The sequence below is a fragment of the Gobius niger genome, assembly GCF_951799975.1.
Source record: "Gobius niger genome assembly, chromosome: 13".
Classification (NCBI taxonomy): Eukaryota; Metazoa; Chordata; class Actinopteri; order Gobiiformes; family Gobiidae; genus Gobius; species Gobius niger.
Genome location: NC_136864.1, coordinates 10,517,175 through 10,542,837, shown reverse-complemented (window position 1 = coordinate 10,542,837; position 25,663 = coordinate 10,517,175). Strand labels below are relative to the sequence as shown.

At 42.3% G+C, this 25,663-nt stretch overlaps 1 protein-coding gene across 12 annotated transcripts in view; it reads right to left on the bottom strand.

Moving 5' to 3' along the window:
- Positions 1–615: 615 nt before the first annotated feature.
- The window catches only part of LOC306972931 (receptor-type tyrosine-protein phosphatase F), a 312,548-nt gene continuing 287,500 nt past the window's right edge, over positions 616–25,663 (bottom strand). For all 12 annotated transcript variants that reach the window (XM_079569644.1, XM_079569640.1, XM_079569648.1 and 9 more), the window contains 9 exons: positions 22,294–22,413; positions 19,856–20,010; positions 18,633–18,918; positions 15,549–15,727; positions 7,079–7,205; positions 5,435–5,560; positions 3,039–3,193; positions 2,770–2,905; positions 616–791 (listed from right to left, as the gene is read on the bottom strand). In XM_079569644.1, coding sequence (XP_079425770.1) covers positions 723–791; positions 2,770–2,905; positions 3,039–3,193; positions 5,435–5,560; positions 7,079–7,205; positions 15,549–15,727; positions 18,633–18,918; positions 19,856–20,010; positions 22,294–22,413 — 1,353 coding nt within the window. In that variant the 3' untranslated portion in view covers positions 616–722. The remainder of the gene's footprint in view (positions 792–2,769; positions 2,906–3,038; positions 3,194–5,434; positions 5,561–7,078; positions 7,206–15,548; positions 15,728–18,632; positions 18,919–19,855; positions 20,011–22,293; positions 22,414–25,663) is intronic.

Genomic DNA, 25,663 nt, shown 5'->3' with positions numbered 1-25,663 from the left:
AGAGAGAATGGCAAGTGAAACAAAAAAGAAAAAAAAAAAAAAAAAAAAGGCAAAGTTGAATTGTATTGACCAAAACATAACAAAAAAAAAATGACACAGAAAGTATTGGCCAAACGACCGACAAAAATCCCCCTCAGCAGCTCAGAGAACAGTGGTCCTCGTGAATTAGTATCTAGGAACGTGTTAAAAATACATGTCCCTTGTGCTAAAGTACCCTAAATAAAAACAATTATGAAAAATAATGCACTCCCCCCAACACAGGGCAGTTTAAGACAGCATACATGTCTGACGTTAAAAATGATTAATAAAAACGAGGAAAAAAAAAAAACGTACACTAAACATTTCAGAACGATAATATATAGTCATTAAACATAACAAAAGATGGCGCCTCTCTTGTGCTACCAGTAGCCTTTGACAATCATGAAACGTTTGGCCTGGACAGTCACTCGATGTTAGTGGGATCCTCTTTTTTTAAAGCGAAAATCTCAGGTCTGCTGTAAAATACCGTGGGCATCGGCTGTTGTGTCTTGTCCCCATTCTCGCCTCCCCCTAGTGGTAGCGACGGGCGGGGCGGGCAGGGAGGGAGGGAGGAGGAGGCGGCGATGCAAAGGAGGGGTGGTGCATGGGGGGAACTCGGGTGAACGGTAACGGTTTGGCTGAGATGGGACACTTGGCACGCTCCTGAGAGGTGGGACCGCGGGAGGCTGCTCGGTGTGGAGTGGTTACGTTGCATAGTGGTCGAAGCTCCCCAGGTACTCCAGGGCGGCGCGGTAGCACAGCTGGTATTGGTCCTGGCACAAAAACAAAACAAAAAAACAAAAAGTCCATTAGAGAGGCATTATGAAGTGTCTGAGAAGCTAATCGGCTAACGGCTACGGCAGCCTGTCATTCAGACGGAGCGGAGATTTGAGCAGGAAAAGACAGATTGTGCCGTAATCTCCAAACTAAAGGTTAAGTGATTATCATTAGTCAAGATACTTAGCTAATTGTTTTGGTGTTTTTTGGAGGGGATGCTGCTGATGAGGCATTTGGACAGGTAATTGTGTAAAAGCAATTAAATGTGAGCTGGGGGACAAACGCAGTGTATCCGAGCGAAAGAGAAGCTGTTCTAGTACCTGAAGTGATTTAATGCTGAATGGTGTAGTCTGCATGTTTAAACTGATAGACTTAGAGCTTGTGTCCAATTAGTATCAATCAGTCCAATAAGCCTGTCAAGAGGCGACCAAAACCATATGCTGCTGAAAGTTTATATAAGTTACTCAGCGGTGGTCAGAATTTGAGTATAACTCTGCATGAAATCAGGTCATGATTATATTTTTTACCATAAAAGGAACAGGCCACTGTTTTTCCATACTGAGATATGTTCTTACTTGAGCTTAGACGAGTTTAGACGTACCTGTCAGGTCTTTGTGCGTGCGCTCATTCACACACAACGACCAAAGATGTTGTTAGCATTTGGCCTCTCCCAATGTATTCCTATAGCTCCAAACGGGGGTGAAGTTGGAAGCTACCATGCTCTTCCACAGACCAGACAGGTACGTATCAACTCGTCTAAGCTCGGGTAAGAACATAGCGCAGTATGGAAGAACTGTGTGCCCTCAGTCACGCAAAAAGACCAAAGGTGTTGTTAGCATTTGGCCTCTCCCAGTATTTTCCCATAGCTCCAAACGAGGTGAAGTTAGAAGTGACCAAGCTCCTCCACATGCACACACAAAGACCAGACAGGTACGCATCAACTCGTCTAAGCTCAGGTAAGAACATATCTCAGAATGGAAAAACGGAGGCCTGTTCATTTAAAGTGGACATGTCATGGATATGGAGCCTGAAAATAGACTTTAAACATTATTTGGGGAGCCTCAGCTTTGACATTTTAAGTTTCATGATTTGAAAAGATGTCTCTGTAAGAATTAAACAGCAATAATGAAATGCAGGCGAAAGAGCAGGTGAAGATCTTGACTAGGGCTCCTCCTGCTGGCAGCTATAGCAATCATTTTGTTTAATAACAACTTCCAGGTTGGACGTACGGCGTGTGTGATAAACACACTTCGAGCACAGAACGGCTCAGAATTGGATCATGGGCTTTAAATATGTGGAGGACAGTTTTTGGGTTTGAACAGTGACGTAATCAGGAAGTAAGGAACGAGGCGCTGACACCGTAGAAGGAGAAACAGCTAAATTTAACAGCTTTGTCAGAGTATTAACTCAAAACTGTGCGAATGTTGGGAAATACTACTCCAGGTACATTAAAACATGGTTTAAACCTCAAGAAAGTCGATTTTGCCTGATATGTCCACTTTAAAGCTTGCGAGGTCAAGACTAAACATTTTGTCTTCTTTGAAAACCATCTCTGCTATTTCAGCCAGTACTTGCCCAATATGAGCTATGTCATATTATACATATCATTATATTGTTAAATGAGAGTTGTATTCGCCAACGGGTTAGTACTCAAAATTAGATGGGTGCAGCAAAAAATAACTTCTTAGACCTACTCCTGTCTAAAGCTATGTCTAAGAGGTGGTTATTTTTGCTGTGAATGATGTTCCATGCACACAGTGGGGAGTAAGTAAGGGGTGGTAGATTCTGCACCGCATCTAGGCCAGTCGTTTTCTAACTTTCTGCATCAAGCACTATCCAAGAAAATATCTGGCTTTGCAACGAGTACAACCTAATCTAGGTCTGCAGCAAGACTGAACTAGGTCTCAATAAAAATAAAATAACATGATGTAATCTTAAATGAGGACATTAAGTGTTTTTTTTTTTAGAAGTTACCTCAGTCTGCACCATGGCGGGCCTCTGGGTGCGGAGCGTCTTGACGGTTTGGAACAGGTCGACCACGCCTTCGTACCTCATTCTCTCCAGGACGATACTCAGGGTGATGAAGACCCCGGTCCGCCCCACTCCGGCACTGCAACAAGCGAGCACATTCACTTAAGCTTGTTATCCTTAATTACTATTTCCATTCTATCATCATGTTATTACTGCGCTGCATAGAAGTAAAGTGCAGCCGCGTCCTTTTCGTCTCAATATCGCAAACCGACCTGCAGTGTACAGTGATTGGTCCGTCCTGGCCGAACTGCTCCTTGGTTTTGTGCACTTGTCCAATGAAGTCGATGAAGCCCTCTCCGGTTTTTGGCACTCCCTGCTCGGGCCAATCTGTGAACTGGAACTGGCGGATGGTTCTGGACTGTCCATCCTGGAGAGAAAAGCAGGGATACGAAATTTAACGCTTTAAAAACATTCAACAAACCGGGAAATTCACAGCTGCTGCCACTCAGTCAGACCGGGCACATCGAGTATTTCGGCGCCAGATGATCTCTGTTACTGTTTAATAGAGAGATAAACAGTTGAGGTTCCAAATGGCTTCGCACTGTAGATGCCCAATTATGAAGAGGACACTGGGGATGTCATTTGTAAGTAATGAGCAGTCATGGGACAAGACTCCCCCGACTAAACCAAGATTCAAATTAGGCCTAAAGTAGAACTAATAGAACTAGTAGGCAGTGGGATTAAACAAAACGACTACAAAACATCTTCTGAATTAGGAGTACACCAGAACTTCGTAAATGAACAGAAAGACAAAAAAAAAGTGCTGAGACTGAGGAAGAACCTTGCAGTAAACCACATTAAAACTAGTGATGTGACGTTCATGACCGACCGGCTCTTTTGAACAGCCCTTTAAAGGTTAACAGTTCGAACCGGAGCTCAATTGTGATAAGAGCCAGATCATTTTACCCATGAACTCCCCGAGAACCAACACAAGAATCTGTGAAAGTGTAATTTTGCTCGAGTCAGTCATTTGAAAGGGTCTATGAAAAAAACTAACGGATCCCGACTCGGCTCCCAGTAAAGAGCCGTAAATCCCACTACTAATTAAAACCAGGACTAAAACAGCAGGTCTAAACAGCCTACATTTAGACTAAACAAAGTATAAGTCAATGATGATCCAGGACTAATCCATATGTAAAGAGAAGTATAGAAGGCTTACAGCGAGACTAATGAAATGAATAAAACTGGCTCTGCACCATTTGCTTTCTAATTATAAAAAGGACACTAGCCACACAGTTAGAACCCCTTAATGAGTGTTCATGAAAGCCTAAAAGCAGCAGCAGCAGCAGCAGCAGCAGGGCCAACTAGTGCTGCTCATATCTCCACTATAGATATACGACACTAACCCTGGCTTTGGGATTAGGAGGCTGTGTGCTCCGTGGTGACAGCACACTATATTTATAGCCCATTGAAACCACTGCATCACAGGGAGTTCCAGTGCTGGCCCTCGGGGATCAGCAGGCGACGCTTTTCATGTTGCTGTGTCGTTTTTTTTTTAAACAGCGATCTCGACAAAACGCACACAACGTTTCGAGCACATAGACAGAGCATCGTTAGGGCTATAGGAGTGGGGTAAACAAGTTTGATGATGCATTCACATGATGTCAGGCTGTCAGGAAAAATAACACGCGGCATGTCCCTGAAATGACAGCGCCTGCTGCTTTAACACTCAGCAACACCGGCTCAAAAGCTGAAAGTGAGATATATTTATCTTCACGTTGTAGGACTCCAAAAATTAAGACCATCACTTTGCAAGTCAGATGATATCGGGCAGATTTGGGGGGATTTGAGTTTGTCTTTGTTTGAGGTTTAAACTGCCACTGTAATAGTTAATATTAAAGGTGCACTATGCAACTTTTGAGAAGAAGAAAAAAAAAAAAATCATAATATTTGTGCATATTTGACCTTTTAGTGACTCAGTGGCATTATGGGTGCAGTTTTTTCCTCACAGTGGACTTTATGGCGCTCCAGGATTAATCGTTTTTTGAGATTCCTACCAGAAACTTGCTAGAAACTAGGGCTGCACGATATTGAAGTGACTTGCGATATGCGATACTGCTGTGCAATATCGCGATAACGGTATTATTGCGATATTTCACTAAACACGATATGTTCCATTTTTTCAGCAAATTGTGTCAAAAGAAGACTTAAAAAACACCATCAGGACCAAAACAAGGGTAGAATTTAACAAAGCTAGTAAATGTTAAACTAAAACTGAACTTTTACACTTGACGTCGATCTCAGTCAGATGAAGGCTATGGTGATGTTGCTATATATTGTGGCATCTCGCGATACGGATATTGCATCAGCTAATATCGCGATAGGATATTTTTCGCGATATATTGTGCAGCCCTACTAGAAACCCCAAAACATTCGCTTCTGGAACGTCACAGAGGCCACTGTGAGGGAAAGCAAAGGTGCCATACAGCACCCATAACACTCACTGAGTGACTAAAATGTCATAAATGCACAACTATCAAGTTTTTTTTTTCCACATAAAAAGTTACATAGTGCATCTTTAAGCAACATAACTCCTTGATTCTTCAGAGGCCTTACATACGCCTTTGCAATAAGTTTCTATCTCTATACAAGAAATGACAGAACTTACCCTTGCATCTGTGACTTTGAACTCCCGCAGAATGTACTGAGGCATGTTGTATTCGGCCATAGGGTCCACCACAAAGTACTGGTATCTCGCGGAGCGCTCGGCGGGCCAGTACTGATGGCACTTCTCCTGCAAGAACACATTCAACACACAGCACAGTCAGAGAGAGGGCATTTCACACAATAACTTTGCAAAGGTACGAGAGCGCTCCGTTATTAGAAGGGGTCACTGGAAGTCATCAAGCCACCACCGTTTCTCTGCGCTAATGCCGTCTGAGTCATCTCTGGTGGCAAAATGTTTACATAATTTCTTCTTAACTACTGCGATAATGTGCACAAGAGCGTTTTACGAACTGTGATTATGGATGAGAGGCTGTTGAAAGCCATAAAAAGCAGGTGAGTGCTGCTGCCGTTGCTTCAATAGTCACAAAATAACTTTATCTGCAAACGTTTCAGTCTGGATTCTCTGCTATCTCTCCCGATGCCACTGTTACAGCATTCTGACAGTAACATTTTGATTGAAAGTCAGGCTATGAATTAAAGATAGGTAAAGGCAGGCAAAGGTGAGGCAAAAGTGGATTGCAGCCAAACAATACTTTAAATAAGGATTTATCTTAATATGTGACAATCTAAAGCTTCTTAAAGTAAGTAAATATTCCCATTAGTCCAATTTATGAATATACACATTTATTTACGGTTTCAAGTGTGTAATACTCAAAATATTCAGTTTGGACTAGTTTGGACTGCATTATGCTGGTTTAGAGTTGGTTCAGACTGGTTTCTTCTGGTTTCGACAGGTTTTGATAAGGTTTGGACTTATTTAGACGTGGTTCAGAGTGGTTTCTTCTGGTTTTGACAGGTTTGGACTGGTTTAGACTTGGTTCAGACTGGTTTATTCCGTTTTATTACAGGTTTGGTCTGGTTTACACCTGGTTTGGACAAGTTTAGCTCAGGTTTGGATTGTTTTACATCTGGTTCACAATGGTTTCTTCTGGTTCTGACAGGTTTGGACTGGTTTAGACTTGGCTCAGACTGGTTTCTTCTGGTTCTGACAGGTTTGGACTGGTTTAGACTTGGTTCAGACTGGTGTGTTCCCGTTTGGACAGGTTTGGTTTGGTTTACACCTGGCTTGGACTGGTTTAGATCAAGTTATGACAGGTGTGGACTGGTTTAAACCAGATTTGGACAAGTTTAGATGAGGTCTGGATTGGTTTAGATCAGGTAACTAAAAGGTCTATTTCTCTAAGAGGTCAGTTTATTAAAAAAAAAAAAGGGGTGTATTTTTTAATAATTGTCAGGTGTAGCTTTATATTGGGTATTGTTCTTTAATGGTTCACGTCAATGAAAGTGGCAAACCAATTCTGCGATACCATCTTTATACAGTAAGTTTATTTTGCTACATTCTTATAAAAACTGTTTTGGTATAAAAATCAGATAAATAATGCTGCGGTATGTTTTCTGTAAATCTACTTCTTGTTGTACACTGTGGGAGCCAAAAGTTAAGAACTATCGAACAACCTCTAACTCCAGACACGCGTTTACTCTTGGGCTGAAACGTCTGAATATTTTAGCGATGTTTGTCTCGACATAATACAGTGTTCCCTCCTCGATCCACCCCGTCCCGCTGTGTCAAGTGGTAAGGTCTTACCCGTCCCATCTCTCTCAGTTTGGTGAGCATCACTACTATGGTGGAGTTGTGTTCCCACAGCATCCTCCAGAAGTCCTCCGTGGTCTCGGCCAGAGGTCCCTGTGTGGCCAGGTAAGCCTTCTGCTGTCTGTGAGAGAAGAAGAAGAAGAACATATATTTACTTTCAAGACACAGTGCAAAAGTTTAAAAGTTACAAGGCCAGTTTTGAAGACTTGCAGCACAGAAAAGGTGTAGACAATAGACAGAATTCACTCAAATGGAGCTCAAGTTCAAGAGTTCGAATATTACTCTGTCAGCAACAAGTTAAGCTCATCATTGTACTTTTCCTCCATTATTTTTTGCCGACCAAAAGCATCGATCTAGAAGTCTGCATAACAAGATACACTTAAAAGTCACACATGATGCATAGAAACTACCTTCAACATATCTCACTTGTAAAACCTTTGCACAACATTGCATTTTCTCAGTCCGCAGTTCCGAAAATGTGAAGTGTCCTTGTGCCTTTGGCTTGGCCGGTAACAAGCTGCCGACTATAGGAGCCAGTCTTAAATGAGGGGTTTTATTCTCAAGTCGAGCCATTTGTTCTGCCCTTTTTTGTCTCATTTACCGTCTCTGTCCATTAAATGAGCGAATAAAACTCAGACAGACAAACTATGGCAGACTACAAATGAAGACAAGGCTCTCACACTGCCCCAGGTAACAGAGTTCGACCAAGTTATACCCTGTGAAATGGAGTATGTGACGTGACATATTTCAGCAACTTCCAGATGGGCTAAACGCCACCAATAGAACATTATGGAAAAGTGTTGACGTCCAGGACAACTGCAGATTTTATATTTCAATTTCATTGTAATTTTTATGTAATACTGGAGTTACAATTTACAAAAAGCATTACAGTGTGGTGGATGAATTTGCCAGCAATGATCAGGGCCCTGGCTTTTGTTAATATTAGTCTGTGGGTAATGTTTGCTAGTACATGCTTAAAAATGGCGGATTTGTATAGAGGGTATGCACAAGCTGCCAAAACGTTTGAGCGGCACAATTGAGTTCTGAAAGTTGTTAGTTGATTTTGCTTCTCAGTTTGTAATGAATAGGGTTCTGTAATGTTCCAATAAAACTCTATTCAGATTTTGATGAAAGGAAGCCAAGCCATGGGGCATTATGTTATCTATTGAATGAGTCCAACGTGATGAAATATAAGACCCGTTGCTATGGCAATTAAGCAAACAAAAGACCTCCAAATGGCTCCCATAACAGAAAAAAACATAATGTCAGCTGGATCCATAAAGAGGCAAAATCAAACAAGCAAATGAGTACAGATTTTTCATAACCTCTTAACCCCTGCCTTAACCAAGTGCATTTTCTCCAGTTTACATTTACCCAAATGTAAAAGGCCGCCTCATTTGAAAGACAAGACCTACAAAACTCATCTTTTTCCATTGCTTTATCTCTTCTTCCGCATTTTAATTGTGTTTTGTCACTTTTCTGTTGCTGTTTTGTTGCTTTTTCATCCTTGTCGTTTTGACCTTACTCATGTTTGTCTTCGTCTCATTTCAGTTGCCATTTTGACACTTTTTAAAAGCAGCTTTTAGATTTGGGTAATGCCAAACTGGAGAAAATGTGCTCGGTTCAGGCAGGGGTTAAGAGGTTAGTTATTTCTTTCAAATGAGACAAAAAAAACATTTCATTCTGTTCAAATGTAGCCGTCAATCATTTCTCTTACCACACAGATAAATCAATATTACGTAGCCATGTGAAAGAGAGACACTATTTGGCAGATTTTGTTTCATTGTGAAGAAAACGCGTGCCCTCTTGAACTTTATATGGCTTCGGTACAAAGCTCCACCTGCGCGTATCCTGCATTAGCACATTAGCAGGGCTCGCTCATTCCTCTGCAGTCGAACACAATGAGAGTTCATCGTGTGCTCAAAAGTGGATGAGCTCATGCGTTGGGGCTGTGCTGCTGTCCTACGTGACTTTGGTCTGTGCGTGTTATTCCCCAAAACAACCAGCAGATGGCACCAGCGAGCCGGCACATACGCTGAATATTAAGGAGGTGGGGTGAGAGAGATGGAGAGATGGAGAATGGAGGAAGATAGAGGAGCTGGGTAATCCACAAACTCCACATAGCCTCACATGTCTGCACACATGTATTCAGGTGCGGACATGCAGGGAAAGAGCAGAGCGGGGGCACTGGGGAGAGAGAGAGAGAGAGAGAGACAGAGGAAGAGGATGAGAGGAAGAGAAGAGTAGAGGAGAGGGGAGAGTTACGGCTGAACGGCTAATGAAGGTGCTGCGGGCGACGTGCTAATGTGGAACCGGGAGATTAGGATGTGCTCACGGCTCCGCTCCACACACAAACACGGGAACAACAGATTGGAGCGGAGCGCGGGAGATGGTAATGTGTGCGAGGGAATCAAATTAGAGAGATGAAAATGCGGGAGAAGGAGAAACGCAGGAGAGGAGACGCAGTCAGGAAAAAGAGAGACAAAATAAGGGAGATGAACAAAGAGTGCGGGCTGTGAGCAGATCGCGGAGATGTAAAGACAAAACAAGGGCGGCGTGGAAAGGGAACATGCACGGAGAGATGGAATGAATGACAATCTTTGTGTTGAGTTCCTTTAAGCATCTCACTAGACTTCACGAGCGCACAGAACAGGAAGAAAAGTATGGAGAGCCAACAACAGGTGGTGGGGAAGATGCGGAAATGAGAGGCGTTTCACCAAATAGAACATAAAAGTAATACCATTTTGTTAAGTTAAGGGAAAAAACTTGGTGTAGACTTTGTCTAGACCCACAAGGGAAATGATTTTCGTTATGGCGGTTCAAATGCACATCAAAGCACTGAGTAAAAGATGTTGTCACAAGCCAAATGAGTGTTGAATGTGAATGTTGAGAGTTTGGTTTGGAATGAAAATGATGCTAGTACGAGCCCTTCATACTGCAGCAGCATGTAAGTAGTAACTTATCTTAATAGAAGGTTTTGAGAATAGTAAAGAATGTACAAGAGCGATCTGCAAGAAAACAATAATGGTAATGTTGTAGTACGGTAATATTGATGGCTGTTAGCATAAGTAGTAAAATCGCAAAGGCTATACAAGAAATACAATATCATATCTCCATGAGGACTATACAACACCTGCTACCCCTGTAGTTTTCACCTAAATGAATATGCACATTATAGGTTTAGGAGTTTATATTTCAGCGGCCTCTCTAAAGTTAATGCTCCTGGACCGGTTGAAAATGTAAACTGTATATTGATTTTGTAATATAACCCCACAGTAGAAAACAGAAACAGAAAAAAAACAACAACACAATTATATATTGTTTATCTACAGAATGACTATAGGGCCGCTGAACACTTAAAGCCTTATTTTTTGGTCTTCTCTTCAAAGCTTTAGAGGGAAAATCCGAGGAGGCAGAGACAGAAATGGAAAGGGAGCTGAGGGAACAAACAGAGGCTAAGCAGCGGATGAAAGCTCCGGTCTAAATTGATAGTGTGGCCCCCTCTAACCTCGCTGAAATAAGACCCCCAGCCAAAACAAAAACAATTCTCCTCGTATCACGCGACTTCTGACTTTGGCGTCATCTCTCGCTCGCTCGCTCGCTCGCTCTCTCCCGTACGACAGAAGCGGCGCAGCTCTAGAGGACACGCGGGCGCTCCATCCCGACCTCATTACAGATGCTCAACCTCCTTCAGCAGCCCGCATCAGAGCGCATCCACTGCCCCCCCAAACACCCCTCCGCCATCGCAGCAGCAGCCGTAGCAAGCGGGTGAATCAATGGCTCGGCTCTCATTAGCTTAGCATATTATTGGCTTTTCTTCCAGGCGGGGGGAGGGGGGCGAAGGGCGCACCGGCGGGCCCCCGTTTAGTTTCTATTTATTTATGCTCGGGACTTTTAAAAGCAGCTTAATTACACTGTGCCGCCGGCGAGCACAACAGGTCCCCCACCCGGATACGTCTGTCTTGGAGAGATGTTGGAGATGGGAAACGAAGAGAGGAAATGCAGACGGGAGGGGCCGCGCTGTGTGCTTTGTGCGATCAACACGCAACTCTTAGTAGTAGAGTAGTGAGAAAAACAGACATGTTCAATGGTTTCTTGATTTCATATGGGAGTCCGCTTAAGATTTTTACTCCTAACAAGACGTTTTTGAGGCTTATACCTTGAAAACAAATCCAGAGAGGCAATTGAAGTGTAGCCTATTTACCATTCACTGCTACTGCTGTTGCTACTACAGTTTTAAATGAAACGGATGCCTTTCCACAACCCGACATTCAGCTATTCGTAGGTTTTTGTCATCACCAACTGCCGTTAAAGCAGAACTAAGTAACCCTAATAAATTCTTCTGGTACTTCGTCCGAGGGCAAGTGTGAATGGTATGATTGGGGGGGTCTTTCATCTCCCCCTGGTGTCTCTCACCAGAAAACCACACAAATCTTTCCCTACCTCCGACCCGGCAGCCCCAATACACACTAATGGAAAACATCTCCCTCACTGCTCTCAGTTGTCTACACAATAACTTTTGGCTCGCATTTCTAAGGTTTATGACATGGCGGACAGGTAACTCCTGGCTGTATTCTGTCTACAGCTTTCGGTTTGTTGATGAACATTTTGCAAAGCGTTATTTGATTTATCACGATCAGAAGATGCTAAAAGGCTAACGGGCAATGCTAACTGTGGGCTTGCGCCACTTGAGCAGTGTTTACAGCCAAGATTGAGCAGAAAAAAATATCTGCAATGTACACTTTATCTGCAATGTACTTTTCTCAGCGTAGTATTTACTCTCACAGACAATTAATGAGTAAAAAAAAGTACAGTGGCGCAAAAGTTACTTAGTTCTGCTTTAAATACATCTGCTCTTTCCTACCGTATAACTGGCTTTATGTAGTTGATGGGGCCCAAAAATTGTTATGAGGCCCAACAAATGCATAAGTTGGAAATATGAGTATTATAGGTACCATTTTGAGATTCACCACCAGAGGAGAAAATATTTTGTTTTGATTCTTAATTGCTGTGGCAAAGGTCCTCATATATATGTATATATTTTAGTTTGCATTTTCTAATGGTGCTGTACACTTGTGGAAGAGCATTGTGGAAAATAGAAATGTGTTTAGGTAGTTATGTGCAAAACACATTAAAATATCATTAAGAGAGCACAATATGATGAGGAGTTTGGGAACACATTTTATGCACTGACTGTAAATATACTAATTTACACCAACAATAGAAGGTTATTCTGAGAGAAGCGCCTTCTCATTAACTATGGGACAGCTGCTATGGCCCAACCCCAACTCGACCCCTCACGGACTCTCTGTGGTATTTCACAGTGTCCGCTAATTCCCCATTTTTTTACTGTAAAGTTCACTCACAACTTTTCTCTCCTCACACCGACAGACAGAAACCAAAGCCGCCGTTTTATCCGCGTCCCTCGTGGAAGCAATTTGGACCGAAAAGAGCAAGCGAGGACAGCGGCAAAGCGGTAATTCTGCCCACTGCCCACAGCGGCTCCTTCTTCAATACCCTCCCATATGTTTTCACTGTTCGTAGCTTTATTAATGGCCCCTAACGCCTGACACCCTCCGCACCTATCATATTAACACCCACCGACAAGTCGCTCAATAAAATCCACCTTTTTCTAGTTTTGGACGTCTCATAAAAGCAGCTAAAAGTGGCTCCGGGTTGGATTTATAGATGTTTACTTCCGCATAGGGCGAGGTCTTTTACTGCTGTGATTTAAAAGGCAATGAGTGAGTGGGCATGTTGCTATCTGCTCCCATAAAGTTGGCCTGTTTAATAAATCTAAGGCAGAGAACTTATTAGTATTTGCATGCCTCCTAAAACAGTTCCCAAGTCAAAAAGAGCGATTTCTAATTAAAAAGGCCGCACTTGATGTAATTACGATTTGTTAGCGTTTGTCATTTAGTCAGGCATTTGTTTCGGTGATTTAATACCAGGAACTTAGCACAATAAACCAAGTTGAAATTTTGATATTGATCTTTGAACTAACTTGATCTGCTTCAACAATAAATGAAAAGTACAAATTGGTCGCCTTCGGTTGTTTCAAAATCACCACAAGTGAAATCAATCAGCCCCCTTAGTCTTGCACTTATTATTTACCCTCTTTTACTCCCGTCATTAACATCACAATCTCAATCTCACCAGCCCACTTTCGACAGGAGGAAAAGTGACAAGTCTGAAAAGGTAACAAGGAGTGAGTCTCTCCGTGTGCGCTGTGGTTTACACTTCAAAACTCCTGAGTGACTCAAGGCGGAACACAAGAGCTGAATAAAACACGCGTACACAGCCAAGTCACGCTGCGCTGAAGGAAATTATGCTTTTTACGAAGTTCATAGTAAAATGTTGGCGCAGCTGACACACATCTATTATGAGTGAATGTAGAAGTAACTAGTCATTCAAGTTCTTTACTCATAGCGGACTAATGCGAGGCTTTGGCAGATGTAGGTCGAGTGGCAACTACATCAAAGGTCAGAGTGAGGTCAGAGTAAATCACAGCTACTTAAAGCATGAGGTGAAAATTGAAATGAAAAAATGCTCTAAAAAAACTTAAGTAGTAGGAGCTCGGAGTAGAGTCGCTGCTCCTTCACGTGGCTAGGGCATCTGTTCCGGATGCCTCCTGGTCGCCTCCCGCGGGAAGTATTCCAGGCATGTCCTAGTGGGACAAGGCCTCGTGGAAGACCCAGGACACGCTGGTGGGATTATGTCTCCGAGCTGGCCTGGTGTCGCCTCGGGGCCCCCCCAGAACAGCTGGAGGAGGTGTGTGTGGATCGGGAAGTTTGGACATCTCTGCTGAGACTGCTGCCCCCGCGACCCGGCCCCGGATAAAGCGGAAGAAAATGGATGGATGGATGGAAAAACTTAATAAATAAATAAAAATATATTATTTAGTTCATTTGTCAATAACTTTTTGATTCCACCAACTTAAAGATTCCAAGTCTGTCCGTCTTGTACCTTCAATACAATTTGCTGAACATTTTGTTTTATAGCATTAACAGCGGATTTGACCAACTTTAAAGGGACTATACAGAGTTTAAAAATGTTAAAACTAAGTATTTTCATCCCCCTACATGTTCCAGCCATGTCCTAATGTGTAGAATGAGCCCAGACCTGTTCACCACAACTGCCTCTTAAATCCTGCACTGTCGCTCAAAAAGGTGCCGAAGTGTCGTCATGCACGAGCTTAATATAGAAGGTGCAGTTATGCATAAGACCAGAGGTGGCAGTAGTGAGCATAAAATGACTAACTTGCATCTTGCCCCTTTAATGGACACAATGAAAGTTGATCAAATCAGATACGTGTCCAACGGCGTAATTCTGAAGTTTTTCCTTGAGGTATCCCAATGATAGCTTGGACAGGCCAGACTGACCCCCTCTGTATTCTCTTATACACAGGGATAAGATAAGATAAGATAAGATGGTACTTTATTGATCTCACAGATGGAGAAATTGCATTCGATGAGAGAGCATCCGGCAGCAGCACCCATTCAGTGCGCACCACTCTTAATATATCAGATATCAGCCCCACGCTATCATTGGCTGCTTGAGAAAAACTCAAAACGTCCCGTGCCATCAGATTCGTCTATTTGCCGTCATGTATTGTTCACACGCAGTGTCACTCTTGGGACACAGAAGTCCCCTCAACACCAATCCACGGATGGGATGGCATACGGGGCGGCGAAATGACCAAACACACATGAGCAATAGGTGAGTTTTGTGATTTATTACCCTGTTGAGAATATAAGTAGGGAACCGCTAATAACAGCCCACGTCTGCTCGTCGCTGATTGCTCTGCTTCCTGCTTCCCTCAGAACGCAGTTGATGCCACAGTCACCAGACTCAATCACTGGGACAGCAGTGAGTCTAGATTTCCAGGATAGCCCAGTGAGGGGATCTACCCTTTGTATTGGTACCTAAAGCTTAGCATTACGGTATACTGCCCGCATCAGTGTGTGCTTTTGATTATAAACCAATATAAACCATATAAACCAATGCCCAATTATTTTCTCTACAGGGCGTCCGAAAGTGGTGACAATATTCGAAAACATGAGCGTTTCAGAAATAAACTAATACGGCATCTTTGTGAATCCAATCACTGTCAAATACTGACACTCTTTTTGGAGATTTCTTACAAAAAAATGTATTTCTCCTATAGAGTTGTATTGCCCTCCTTCTGACATTATGACATCATCACCTTCTAAATCGTGTACGCAACCTATTGATAAAAATTAAATTGACCCCCAAAATACCGGTGCGGGGTGGCATCATGATGACACCTGCCGAGGAACAACAAATGGAAACTGACATCTTTGCCAGATTACATTTGCAATACAATCTGTTGCAGATCATTAATATGAACTGTCCCTATCTTTATTTGATAGAGACAGTAAAAAATGCAGGGAATCGTCTGCCCCTGACTCAGACCAGGAAAAAGAGTGTCAGTGTTACTCACCTGTAGCCATCGATGCAGCTGGCGTTGATGTAGTCGGACCCCTCCACTCCGCGGATGGGCTGCAGGCAGACGCGCGTGGACTCAAAAGGCATGATGTTCACCAGGCGGTTCTTGAACTTGTTACAGGGCAGGTTGGCGCTGATGAACCGTGACGTGTGGGCTTTGGAGTTGGCCAGTCTCTGTAGAGCGGAGACGAGGAGAGCGAGAGAGAGAGAGAAAGAGAGAGGAGAGTAAAAAAAAAAAAAAAAAGAGAGAGGGAGTTAGTGACCCGTGACCCGGAGTAAACAAACATGGCAGACACCGGTGATTCTCCCATTGAGACGTGAGAACGGCTGTCGTGAGGAGTGAGTGTATCAAAGGAGGAGATGTCGGAGTGGACTGGACGGGGGCAGCAAGTCTGAGGATAAGGGATGTTTTTATAGTCTACTTTATATCTAGTCTCCAAAGAAGTGTCCATCTCCATCAGTGTTGTTGAGGATGATAACATACATGATTGTTATTATATTAGAGGCATATAAATAATTACATTTGTTTTATTGTTTGCTTTAAAGCTTTATTCTATTATGTTTATATTTTTAGTGTTGGCCCAGAACACTGTGAATCCATTCTTTTAAATGCTTTTTTCAATTACAAGGAACATTAAGGAGTATATAACGTTTTGGAAACATTTACATTCATGTTTTATGGTCTGTTTAGGGATACATTGTGTTGCTGTTGCAATAAGGAACAATAGGGGTTGTGCGCTTCACGTTGGCAGACAGCAGCGCACAGACGGACAGCGCAAGCTTTACCCCTGTACTTATACGGTTTGTTGCCAGACCTTGGCACAGCAGCTCGCCCCGTACGCCGCTCTAGCCCCGTGTCTGTCTCATTGTACAGTATGTGGTTGGCGCATCGGAGCGTGGATGCGATTATCACTTCAAACAGAATGGATCGCGGTCATGAGAGGCCTAATGGTAGAGCCGCACCGGGGAAAAGTGTGTAATAACATCACAGTCGATCGCTATTGACAGAAGCAGCGCGTTTGTGCTCGTCACCTTGAACTGCGGCAACGCGTGGGAGGGTCTCACACAGCGGGGCTCCGAGGAAAACGGACATCAACGGTGAATAAAAATTGCACAATTAACTTTGGTTGTTGGCGAGCGACGGCATGATGATTAACTCAAACATATGACCTAGTTAAGAATTACCCTTGTTCAACTTTTATTTGCTTTTGTAATAATAATAATAATAATAATAATAATAATAATAATAATAATAATAATAATAATAATAATAATAATAATAATAATAATAATAATAATAATAATGGATTGGTTTTATATAGCGCTTTTCTGGACACTCAAAGACACTTTACATTGCATTATTCATTCACTCGGTGGTGATAAAATATCATTGTAGCCACAGGTGCCTTGGGGTAGACTGACGAAAGCGAGGCAACCAGTCTGCGCCATCAAGAACCGACCAGGCCCTTCCCTGCTTAGCTTCCAAGGTCTGACGGGATTGGGCATCGCAAAGGCGGTATGGACAAGACACTTACTGGCGGTTGCCATGGGAAACAAAATGATAATAATAATTCACTAATTTAATGATGGGATTGACATTTTTGATAAGGGTTTTGAGTGGTGGGGCTTGTCTAGTTGGAGTTTTCGTCTTCTCCTGGTTTCTAGGTGGGTTTCCTCATTGTACTCTGGTTGCAGAAGACATTCACGAAAAACTGGACACTCCTGACCAAACCTAGGTCGATATCTGAGTCCCTGGGCGCTGCTCTGCGGTCACTCACTGCTTACTATACCATTCCTTACACGGGACTGCCATAAAAAAAAGTTGCCTGGCTTATGTTTCGATCCCTTGTGGTTGTACTACTATAAGGCTACAAGTGATATCTAAGAACTATCAATGATATGCATCAATAATGTTAGCTCGTTAGCTTCAGTTATATAATGTTTTGGCTGACACCCCTCATTATAATCACATTGGGTTTAAGCTTAAATTGCGTCACTAGCATTGCAGCGGAGAGACAGCAGAAGCCGCACATAATGAGAGATCAAAGAGCGACTGTGAGTCATCAGAGGAAGCGAAAACAACGCGCTGGGAGAGCCGTGCTGCACACTTATAGGTTAACTCGGCTATATAACGAATCATACAACAAACATAATTGGCGATCAATAATATAAAGATAGTACATGCACATATATAAGGACTCTCAAACAGCAAAGCCACTTGTAACCTAGAACTTCAGCACTAGCATAATTCTGTCTTTAGAATCTTTTATTTACCTTTTATTTTAGCAGCAAAGCATAATATCACATTGACCTATATTTAAAATGAATAAAACACCACCATCCCTCGCCAGACGTGCTCACAGACATCATGATGCATATTTTATGTTGTTTGTTTCATATTTTTGATCTTTAATACATTTAAGCTGAAGCATGAATTTGTTTGAAAACGCCTGATGGTTACAGATTTTATTGGATAGATAAAGGATGGTAGGAAAACAATGTAGAATTTTAATGATCAATTACCCTGATTACCTTTGCATATCAAAATTATTAGTGAGGGTTAATACGAGCATAAATAACTGTTAAACCAACCAAATGGCAGACCGCTTTTGCAGACCAGAAAATGATTTATCGATCCACAACAAAGCAACTACAGCATACTATGTGAATTAATGAATTGGTCATTAAATTATTTCGTCCTGTGCCCATTGTTAACATTTTATATACAGCCTATAATTCTGTTTGTAATTGCAGGGGTTTTCAACACATGCACATCTACTTTTTTTTTTATTATCATTAATCAAATGTGCAATGCTGTAATGCAAGGCTTGTAAATTTAGTAGGGGTACTGGACTGAATGTTATAACAAACAATACAAAATTCAACAGAGGCACTCATTTATCTGCAAACCCTCTGTAATGGATTAGGTACAAATGAAATAGTGTCATATTGTTACTTCTTTTAACATTTACAAGGCATTGTTCACCAACAGTCAGTGTCACTCCGCGGCACTGTTTAGCCCAGTCTCATTATATAACGGACTGGAATAGACTCTGCATTGACTGAGTTCAAAGCTCACCTTGAACTCCAGCTCCATGGCGGTGACCGTCTCCCCGGTGGGCGGCTGGGTCAGCTTCTGGATGTGGGCGTAGAGGTTTCGCGCCGGGACCTCGGTGTTGCCGCATGTGGCCGCCTCCAGCAGCGCCTCGTGGATGAAGATGTACTGGTCCTCGGTCTGGACCATGTAGTTCCTCTGGGCCCTCATGCAAGTCACGTGACCGTAGATGTCCACCGACTTCTCGTGCTTCATGCGCTCCAGCATGGCATCGATCACAATGAAGCAGCCTGTCCGGCCCACGCCCGCACTGCACGGGACACATCCGCAAAGGTTAACAGCTATTAATATAACAGCGGACACGGACAATGGCACGGGCAACGTGCGCGACAGGGGGCATTTGTCTTCTTTACGCTGGGGCCATACATGGATATCAGTATGACATGGGACATTATCGGAGGGAGAAGTGGGAAAACGATTAGAAAAGCTATTTCTGTTTTTATTACCAGTCTGTCTGGATTTTTTATATTTTGCCCAATTAAGCTGTAATATAACAAAATAATAGCATTTGGGCGCCAATTAAGGCAGTTCAAATTATATTTTTAACAACCAAAAGCTAACTTGTATGCAACTTTTAATAAACCTAAACATAAACATAAATTACACTGTCCAAGCACTTAAAGCAGAACTACTGTAAGTAACTTATGCCACTACAGGCCATAAGCGTCACTGCGTGTTGCATCTTTTTTTTAGTCATTAATTGTCTGTGAGAGTAAAAAACTACGCTGACAGTAAAGGCAAAGGGAGAGAGGGATATTGTACATTGTGCCGCAACTAAATTACAGAATGGAGATATTTTTGTCCGCTCAAACTTGTTTGTAAATACTGCCAAAGTGGCGCTAGCCCACAGTTAGCTTTGCCCTTGCTAGCTTTTTCTTCATGGTCCCATTAGTGTGTATTGGTGGCTCTGACCCGGAGGCAGGGAAAGTTGAAATTGTGGTTTTCTGGTGAGAGACACCAGGGGGAGATGAATGACCCCCCTGATAAGATAAACAAGTTACTTAGTACTGCTTTAACCACATTTGCCCCCAAAGGCACCTGCAGTATTGACATTACATCTTTATTCAGTTGATAGATAATGTTCGTAAAACATTGCCGCCAGTTTTGACCTATAATAAAGTAATAATAAAATAACCTGATCCAAATAAGAGTTACAATTGGTAATAAAGTGAAAAATATCCACAGACCTGCAGTGGACGACCATGGGCCCGGCGTCTGGAGGGTTGCAGGCTTTGACCCGTCGGAGGAAGGCCAGGATGGGAGTGGGGTACTCGGGGACACCGTGATCGGGCCAGGCCATGAACTGGAACTGCCTCACCTCCCTCTTCTCACTCGAGCCATTCTGCGATGGAGCACAAGTTACAGTACAGTACAGTTAGGCCTCTATGTAGTCACACCCACCTACACCACATGGACAACAAGGAACATATTGTTGTATTGTATAGATATTTAACAAGGATATTAAGGATTTTGAGCTTAACCTGGACGTTTTGTCATATTTGCAATGTAATGGATCTTTTTGAAGCTTGGAGAAAAATATTATTTAGCCAATCTCAAAATTAATTTGAAAAAGCCCCATACTGGCTGGAGCAAAATGGCTAATGGACTTTGCTTTCAAGGCTCAGAAAAAGTCTAGATAAAGGTGAAAGCGAACTCGCATAATTTCAAACCTCTAGTCACGACTCAGAAAAAGATTCCTGGTATTGTTGCATTTCTGATTGAAACCAAGTCTCTTTAATGAGGATCTGCCATAACATAAGAGCTGATGGGAAAGTTACTGCTAAAAACTATAGGAACAAGAGGACAAAACATTGGACGAATCATCAGTCGGCTTCATCAAAGTGGGGAAATGAAATCCTTTATTGCCGCGTAGAGAACGAGAGACAAATCGTGGATCTTAAAAACCAATTACAGTGGTTAAAAAAAAAAAAGGAAAAAGAAAAAGAAAAAACTCGCCCGCCGTTATCAGTCTCTGCAAAAATAAGAAATGACTTTTTAAATGTGACCCCGGTAATGAGGGAGTGCAATTACCTAGTGCGACCAAGCCCTAGCTAAACGCTAAAAGTATGAGAATGTAATATTTTTCTTTGCATGTGTGGATGGCTGGTAATTGGCAAGAGTAATGCAATAGGAATCAACAGTGAAGAAAGCATCACTCACAGAGATTAACTAAATAAAACAAATGGGATAGTTAACTTTGACTTTCAATTTCTTGACTTATCCAAAAGTGGTAAAATAAATTGTAAATTAGGATGAAATTTATGTATAACAGTAAGTAACATAAACCCATTTCCTTAGTGCAAACGATACATAATACAGAACCCTCTCATTAAAAGAGTGATGCTTGTACACGCCTTACTTCCTTGGTATATTATTGACCATCTATTCTAAAAGTTTCAACAAAATCAGGCTGCTTTCTTTCTCACAGACAGACCAACAAATCAATGCCGGCAAACCTTCCTGACGAAAATAGCAAATGAGACCCCTATTGACTGCATTACTTCAGCAGGGCATGAGATAAATTAGCTCCTCATGTGGTAGTTTCCAACCTGTTTGTTTAGAGTACCCTATCAATTATAATTTGAAAATATGCCTCTAGAAGAATAAAATAGCAACAATGAAATGCAGGTGAAAAAGCTGGTGAAAATCTTGACTGGGGCTCCTCCTGCTGGAATCATTTTCTTAAAAAAATCCCTTCCCTTTTGGGTTTGAACAATGACGCAGTTGTAATCAGGAAGTGCAGAATGAGGCACTGACACCGTAGAAAAAGAAACCGCTAAATTTAACAGATTTGTCTGAGGATTACTCAGAATTGTGTGAATGTTGTGAAATACTATTCCAGGTATGTCTTTGATGAGGGAACTACATTAAAATATGGTTTGAGCCTCAAGAAGTCAATATTGCATGATATGTCCACTTTACTTCATTGCAGATGGTATAAATATTGCAATGTTTAACCCAGGGGTGTCAAAGATGATTTAATCTGGCCCTTGCCCTGTAGAGCATGAATTGCAGAATGTGTATAAAACTAAACCCATTCCTGTGCGGAGTTATGAATTTTTAAAGAATTACCAAAATGCTAATTCCAGCAACTTGGGGGTAGCTTTAATTTAAAAAATAAAGATTTTCCCACGTGTCCAGCAGAGGAAACTGACATAAGAATAGACCAGGATATAAACAACACATTACAGCCACGTGGTCAATGGACAGTCTGCCACAGGGCAGCTCTGGGGAGTCAATCACTACAGTGCAGCACTTTGAGAAACTTGTGACACAGGCTTGTAAAGTGCAATATAAGTGTAAGCCATTGTTATTGATTCGACTACAGTCAAGTTGGGGCTTTGACCAAATCACAGCTCATTATTATTATTAATGTATGGGAAAAATGTTTTCTATAGTATTTTCCTGTTTACATTATATGTAGCCTGCGACCCGCCGTGGGGGCTGAATATCGGCCCACGACCCAAAATGAGTATGACACCCCTGGTTTAACCGTTTCTGTATGAAAAATGTTATAATGATGCCATCTTTCATGGTGGGATTGTGGTGTGGGAAACAAAGACAAGAGGTATGTTTTTTTGCCTGGCACCCCCTTTAACCGCTAATGAAAAATGACACCCATTACCTTGTAGAGGGCGAACGTGCGCACGCTGTAAGTGGCCAGCTCCACCGTGTCCAGCATGGTGACCTGGATCATCCCGTAGGTCTCTGTTCCGCGGGACGGCCAGTATTGGTCACACTTCACCTGGCAGGAGGACCGAGAGAGAGAGAGAGAGAGAGAGAGAGAGAGAGAGAGAGAGAGAGAGAGAGAGAGGGGAACAATGTCAGCGATGAAACTTCAAGCGTGAGGCAGCGAGAGGCTTGTGTAGGATCACTGATTAACAAGGAGCCAACATTAAAGGGTCACATCAAAGTCTCTGTCCACTGTTTAATTAAATCAGGGGTTGGTCGCTGGATCCGCGCGGACCTGTATTTGAGACAGGCTTCACAGGGACATTAAACGGCGCTCCTGTCCTTTACGAGGCTGTGATCATTTTTAATTAGCTAACGGTCGGGCGGTTTACACGGCTTTGGCATGAAGGCTTTTAGAGACAGGTGGAAACAGGTTTGATAAGGCTACAAACAATGCCCGATTCTGGCTGATGGAAACAGTGACAGAGAACGGCCTAGATTTAAGAGATAAGACAATATGTTGCCGAAACATCATAAACTTCCTGGTTAGAATTGCATAGTTTCTGGTTGATTTGACTTACATTCTATAAAGAAGCCAAGATTTACTCTTCGCAGTAAATAAAGCTAATGTTGTTGCACAGTTTACAAGTTTTGTGCCATCTAAGCCTTTTGCCGGTGATTGTAAACTTGATTAGACAGGTTAAGTACCCAAAAATGCTATATCTGCCTGTTGGTAGTTGGACATAAGGATGCACCACCTGCTTTAGTGTTCGCAAAGGGGCGAACCGCGCCATAAATGAAGCAGAAAATTCACCAACAGCGAACTTTGCAAACTCATATAAAAAGACGAAAGGGATTTTCACCAGATTTCGCCGTGCCACGGTTTGGCAGTAGCGACAGAAGTTAAATGGCAATGAGTTGTTTTGATCCAACGTTTGAAATTCACCCCAAGCAGTCGTTTAGCGGGATTTAGGCTTGGGTTCTTAAAAGCGATACAAAAAAAAAAGTGCCATGTAGCTTTTAAGCAAAAAATAAAACTTGTCAATTCTTCAAAATTGGCTCCGGCGGTTTCCTGGAGTCTAAACATTTCTCCTGCTAAATCTTTTGGATATTAAACTTTTGTCTAAATGCCAACAAGTGTATTAGCTTGTAACTTAAAGAGAAAATACATCCATGGCTAACCAATATTAACGTTACTACTTTGGAGGTTTAGCAAGGGCTTGTACATCTATAGGGTCAAGCTCTGAGGCGTCTATGCGTCCATGTAACTCTGTATGAGCCTCAGTTTCCAGCCTATTCACTAAATTATAGTAAAGTTTAGTTTTCCCTCTACGCTCCACAATTATGGAACTTACTACCTCAAGACCTCAATTGGTATTTTCTAAGCTAACCATGGAATTGTTGCTTGACTTGACATGTTTATTTTCTCTGTATGTGGCAATATTTTTAAAGCAACTTCTCCAACGTGTCCGAAGCTTTGGATTAACCTCTTAACCCCCGCATTAACCGAGCACATTTTCTCCAGTTCTGTTTTAGCCAAATATAAAGATTCTGGACCGGAGCTTACAGCCTATAGGCCAGTGTAAGGCCTCGTTTGAAAGCTTTGAAAACGGATCATAACTTTTTTGCCATGCTGTCATGGCGTTTTTCCTCATTGATACGTTTTTGTTGTGTTTTCGTCTCTTTTCACTGGTATTTTTGGGGGTAATTTTTGAAGATTTTTCTCCACGTTTTCGTCACGTTTGTCACTTTTTTGTGAGTGGTTTGTCTGTTTTTGTTGCATTTTTGTCTTTTTTTTTACACTTTTTTTTTGGTGACTTTTTTGTTGCATTTTTGTAAATTTTTTGTTGCATTTTTGTCCATTTTTGGTGAGTTTTTTGTTGCATTTTTGGTGAGTTTTTTGTTGCATTTTTGTCAATTTTTTGTGAGTTTTTTGTTGCATTTTTGTAAATTTTTTGTTGTATTTTTGTCAATTTTTTGTGAGTTTTTTGTTGCGTTTTTGTCACCCTTTGGCGGTTCTTTAGTGGCTTTTTGATTTGGATAAAGCTTAATATGTATGTGTAAGGTTCATATGTATAAAAAAAATACAACAAAGCTTTTACTATACTTCAATAACCGTGAACGTCAGTAACCAATGCAGTCCAAAAGCACAAGTTCACTGAAGCACCCCCCCCTCCCCAATTCTTCCACTGCCAGCGCTACAAACTGAAAACGCAGCCTTAGTCCGTGGGTTATTGTTGCTACAAGTGGCAGAGGCTTCTATTGATTCATGCAGCACAACAGCCTCTGAGATGTGGCGCAGGTAGACTAATCATATTGATATAGCAGTGCGGGGCTGACATTTGCGAGCTCCACCTTTGGCGAGCCTCAGTCGGGCTCAGTCCAAATCGAAGCGCTGTATTTCACGTCGTCACATTTCACCTGGGCTGCTGACAGGTCCTATTCAGACGCACCGGGACAAGGGGGCGCAGTAGAAAAAGCGCACCGAGCAGAGCTGGCAGAATAGACATTATGGATTTAGCCGTCTGGTGTTATCGCGAATATAAGCCTGCTGGTACAGTCGAGGCTAAACGGACACAGAGGAGTATTTCTTGTTTATGCAATACATCTGTCTAAAATGTACGCATTTGTAAAACCAAAATAACCAGGCTAGGATTGTTTGTCGTCTTTTGGTCCGCAGTCTTGTTAAAAACGACATGATAAAGAGTAGCCCCGGTCCCCTGAGGTCTGAACCGCTGTGATGTGCTGATGCTTTGAACCCTGCTCCCTGATGCAGTCACCTCAGCCTTTACAGAGGACACGGCCCTCTCTGATCTGTGTGCACACAAAGACTCTAATGCCTTTGGGCTCATCAAATCCTGACCTTTAAGGCTTTTTACTCCAGGCTAATGATAAATCTAGCAACGGCTGCTGCTGCTGCTGCTGCTGCATCACGTCATTTGTGTTTGGCAGGAGGCAGGAGCCTGGCTGAGGTAGTGGGAGGTTGACTCACGCACTCTATATGTAGTCTTTCTATGTTTGAATGGGGGGGGGAATGGCACATAAGCACATGTGTTTATGCTGGAGAAGAAATAAAATTACAATTGTGACAGCGCTATGAATGTAAATTGGCATCTAGTAATGAAACGTCAATGAAATGTTGTCATGCAAGACGCCGTTTTTTGTGCCATTGACGGCAAATTGAAATCGCAAATATAGGCACGGTATGAGGAGAGGTGCTTTGAAAACATTCGTTCTATATCCGAAGCAGCAAAGGAAAGGGAAATAACACAAGTATTTGCTCGCATTTTGGGGAAAGGTCAACAATTTGGAAATATTGAATA